General features: G+C 41.7%; 1 protein-coding gene across 1 annotated transcript; it reads left to right on the top strand.

Moving 5' to 3' along the window:
- Window positions 1–2,771: 2,771 nt before the first annotated feature.
- Window positions 2,772–3,365, top strand: RNASE11 (ribonuclease A family member 11 (inactive)). Its single transcript, XM_006756759.1, has one exon. It carries the CDS (start codon window positions 2,772–2,774, stop codon window positions 3,363–3,365), a length of 594 nt encoding a protein of 197 aa, XP_006756822.1.
- The last annotated feature ends 281 nt before the right edge of the window (window positions 3,366–3,646 follow it).

The following is a 3,646-nucleotide window of genomic DNA, read 5'->3' as shown; positions in this document are numbered from 1 at the left end:
GCCTTCTTTTGGAAGTTCTGGGTCTCTCTGACCCAGCTGCAGTTAGGTTATTTTCAGATTGCAAAGGGCCAGGCCTTTCATATGCAAAAGCCTCTGCACACAGTTTGGGTGGGGCGGGTCTCAGGGGATCAACAGGGTGGAGCAAGCACCTATGGCTGCTCTCAGTCCTGCCCTAAGAGGCCCCACTTCTCAGTGTCCCGGTAATCGCTGCAAGTACCTCGGAGAGAAAGCTGCCCTCGAGTTCTGGCCAATGCCAGACAGTCCCGCTTCTCCCTTTTGAGTCTGGGTCCCCAGATACTCACCTGTAACTGGAGCCCAGGACCTCAGACTCCTGATTGAAAATGACAACCGCGCCCTCAGCCGCCAGCCCACTCCGCACGCACCTCTGCATCTTAGTATTTTACTTCCGTACTGCGCCTCCTCTGAGTCTCGGTATGCTTTTCTCTTTCCTTCTAGTTGTAGAATTTCCCCTCAGCCAGCTTTCCTGTGGTTCTGGGTGATGTCCGTTCCATCTTTTAGTTGTATTTTTGAAGTGGTTGTGCGAGGCAGCCATCTTGGTTTTTTCTCCAACCCAATTATTAAGGCTTATATATTCTTGGTACTGGGTCTTTGCTCTTGTTTTACATACAGGACATTTTAAAATGAAATATAATAAAAAATAATACAAGTCCATGTGTACTAATGTCAAATGTGTGGTATAAGAAGTGGGTGGTCTCCCTAGTCAGTTTTGCTCAGTGGTTGAGCACTGACCTATGAACCAAGAGGTTACCAGTTAGATTTCCCTTCAGGGCACATGCCGGGGTTGTGGACTCAATCCCCACTAAGGGGCATACAGGAGGCAGCCAATTGAAGTTTTTCTCTCTCATGGATGTTTCTATCTGTCCTTTCTTCTCTCTCTAAAATCAATAAAAATATTTTATTTTTAGAAAAAATAAGTGGGTGGATGGACATAGACAATAGGGTGCTGAAGGCCTGGGGTAGGGGACAAAGGTGGGCTGGAGGGGGTTAATGGAGGAAAAAAGGGGACATGTAATACTTTCAAAAATAAAGAATTATTTAATAAAAAGGAAAGAAAAGAGAAGTGAATAAGAAAAAGAAATGGTGGTAAGAAGTTCAGATGTATACGTTCAGGATATAAGTGAGAAATGAATTTGGCAAGCTTAAGTAGTGAGAAAATATGTCAATGAAAGAATGGGATCTGAATTGGGCTCTGAGGGTTTTAAGAGGCAGAAAAGAGTAGGCATTCAGAAAGGAACAGAAATGGAGAGATGGAATAGAATGCAGTCAAAGGGAGTGAGTCACACTGATTTGATGAGAGCCAGCTTGCATACCGAAATAATGGGAGGTGAGCCTTGAGAAGGGGATTGGATCAAGTAGAGCCTTGGCTAAATGGTCTCAGGGGATTCGATTACCTCACATAGGCAATGAGGGATAATTGAATGTTTCTGAAGTAATGATATTACAAGTGGTGTTTTAGAAAGTAGTGTATTGAAGGAATGGAGGGGCAAGGAATGATGATCAGGATATAAGTAAGTATGATAATGCAGGAGATACAAGTGTAAGGGAAGGAGGCTCTTAGAGACCAGAGAAATGAGTAAGATCTTTCTGAAGCAAGATAAAGGATTATCATTGTAAATAACTATTCTTTCTGGGAGCTCATTGTGAATTTTCCAGCACTGACCTCAAGTAAAGAATTTTCTACGTTAGTCAAGCCATACTATGTTGTTAACAAACATTGCTCTGAAAGTGTTTGATTCTGTACAGAATAAGAGAAGCAGGAAGTATATTCCAGACTCAAAAGATTTTTAGCCTCAATAAGAGAAAGAAAAGACTAATATATATCAACCAACTTGAAAAATAAAAAAGAACTATATAAAGTGAAGTGCAATATAACCTATGCTGTAGGGTTTTAAAGAAGAAAGAAAAATCATTTTGGGTTAAAAAATGACTAAATAGGGAATATTTCACAGAAGAGAAAGAGTGGTGCTGCCCAGGTCACTAGGATCCTGACAGCCAAATGGGCACTCTGTTCAGTCCTCTGAGTGTCCTTGGTTCCAGGTTGTCTCCTACTTAGATCTCATACCGTTCTCCCTTCCCCGTTTTTGGCCCCTCCTTCCCTCAGCTAGACCCAATAGCAGAAACTCTCAGGAAACAAATCCAGTTTCACTTCTGACCCTCCAACAAACTAGAAGCTTTCTCTACAGGATCAGTTTTGCTAAAGAAACTGGTAAAGGCAGATATCCGATGTCTGAGATTGGTGGGAAAAGAAATGGGAGAGGGCAGAATAACGTTGTGGGTTTTTTTTCAAGTGCATGCTGGGTACTGTGTGAGGCTGTGGGAGACACAGTGAGGAATCGGTGAGTGAGATTCTTGTGATCTATTTGAAGATTACAGATCCTACCGATGAGATTGCAGATGAGGGGAACAGGAAGAGAAATAATGACTTGGTTCTGGGTACTATGAACATATTATCCTATGTAATTCTCACATTTTCTTTTTTTCATATGGGGAAACTGAGGTTAGTTTAATGAGGTAGAGTAAATTGTTAGTGGATAAGCAGGGATTTGAAACTGGGTCTTCAGACTCCACAGCTGATTGTCTTTTCACAGCATCATACTTCCATGAACAGATGTAGCAGTCTTAAGGTACATGGAGGGGTCAATCCTGGGAATAACTGTCATGAGGAAAAGAGAGCTAACTCCTTAATATTCTCCTTAGTTTTACCTCTTACTTTTTATTTTCGCTGCAGAAGAGAGCACCCTAGATCTGAGATGGAGGCCTCTCTGCTGCTACTCTGCCTGGGGCTGATTCTTGTAGGATCTTCGGGAAACAAAATGGAGACAATTAAAGAAGAATTTTCAGAGGGAGAGATGCAAAATGACTTGGCAAAAAGTGACCAAGAAAAACAGACCATTGAGATATTAATGAACTTGACTCTGTTGTATAAAAATACTAGCCTTGGCATATCCAAGGATATTATGTCTTCATTATCGACATTCAGAAGATTGCATGATAGCTTCTCCAAGGGAAACAGTCCAGGTAATGACAAAGAGTGTTACAATGACATAGTGATCTGGAGAAAAGTTTCAGAAGCTAATGGGTCATGCAAGTTGAGCAATAACTTTATTCTCGGCTCCATGGAAGTGATCTGCAGGGCCCCCAAAACCCCCAGCTGCAAGCGTGGACAGAATCTTGGCATAAGCTGTTTTGAAAGCCCAGGCCTGGTGATAACTATGGGCCAGCTTACCACAGGCAAACAGTTCCCCAGGTGCCAATACCACAGTGTTACCTCATTAAAGAAAATATTGGCAGTGCTAACAGGTCATTCTCTGATGAGCTGGTTAGTTAGTGGCTCTAGATTGTAAGTCTCACAGAGCTGTGAGACTATAGCCTATCTAAAGAAGAACATACTTTTTGTTTATTGCCTTCTGTTATTCACATCTATCCTTTTAGCACTACAGTAAACTGATTATTTATACTAACTGGATGAATGAAAAATCAACAATCGTGGATAATATCATTAAAATTTATAACTGATCCTAGAGTGCGTATACTTTCTTTACACACACACACACATACACACACACACACACACACACACACAAATGCACCCTCTATCACATCTGAGGCCAAGAAGCAGAGCTCA

This window comes from Myotis davidii, unplaced genomic scaffold (genome assembly GCF_000327345.1).
Source record: "Myotis davidii unplaced genomic scaffold, ASM32734v1 scaffold594, whole genome shotgun sequence".
NCBI lineage: Eukaryota > Metazoa > Chordata > Mammalia > Chiroptera > Vespertilionidae > Myotis > Myotis davidii.
Note: the sequence above shows the minus strand (reverse complement) of the source record. Positions and strands in the feature narration are given on the sequence as shown.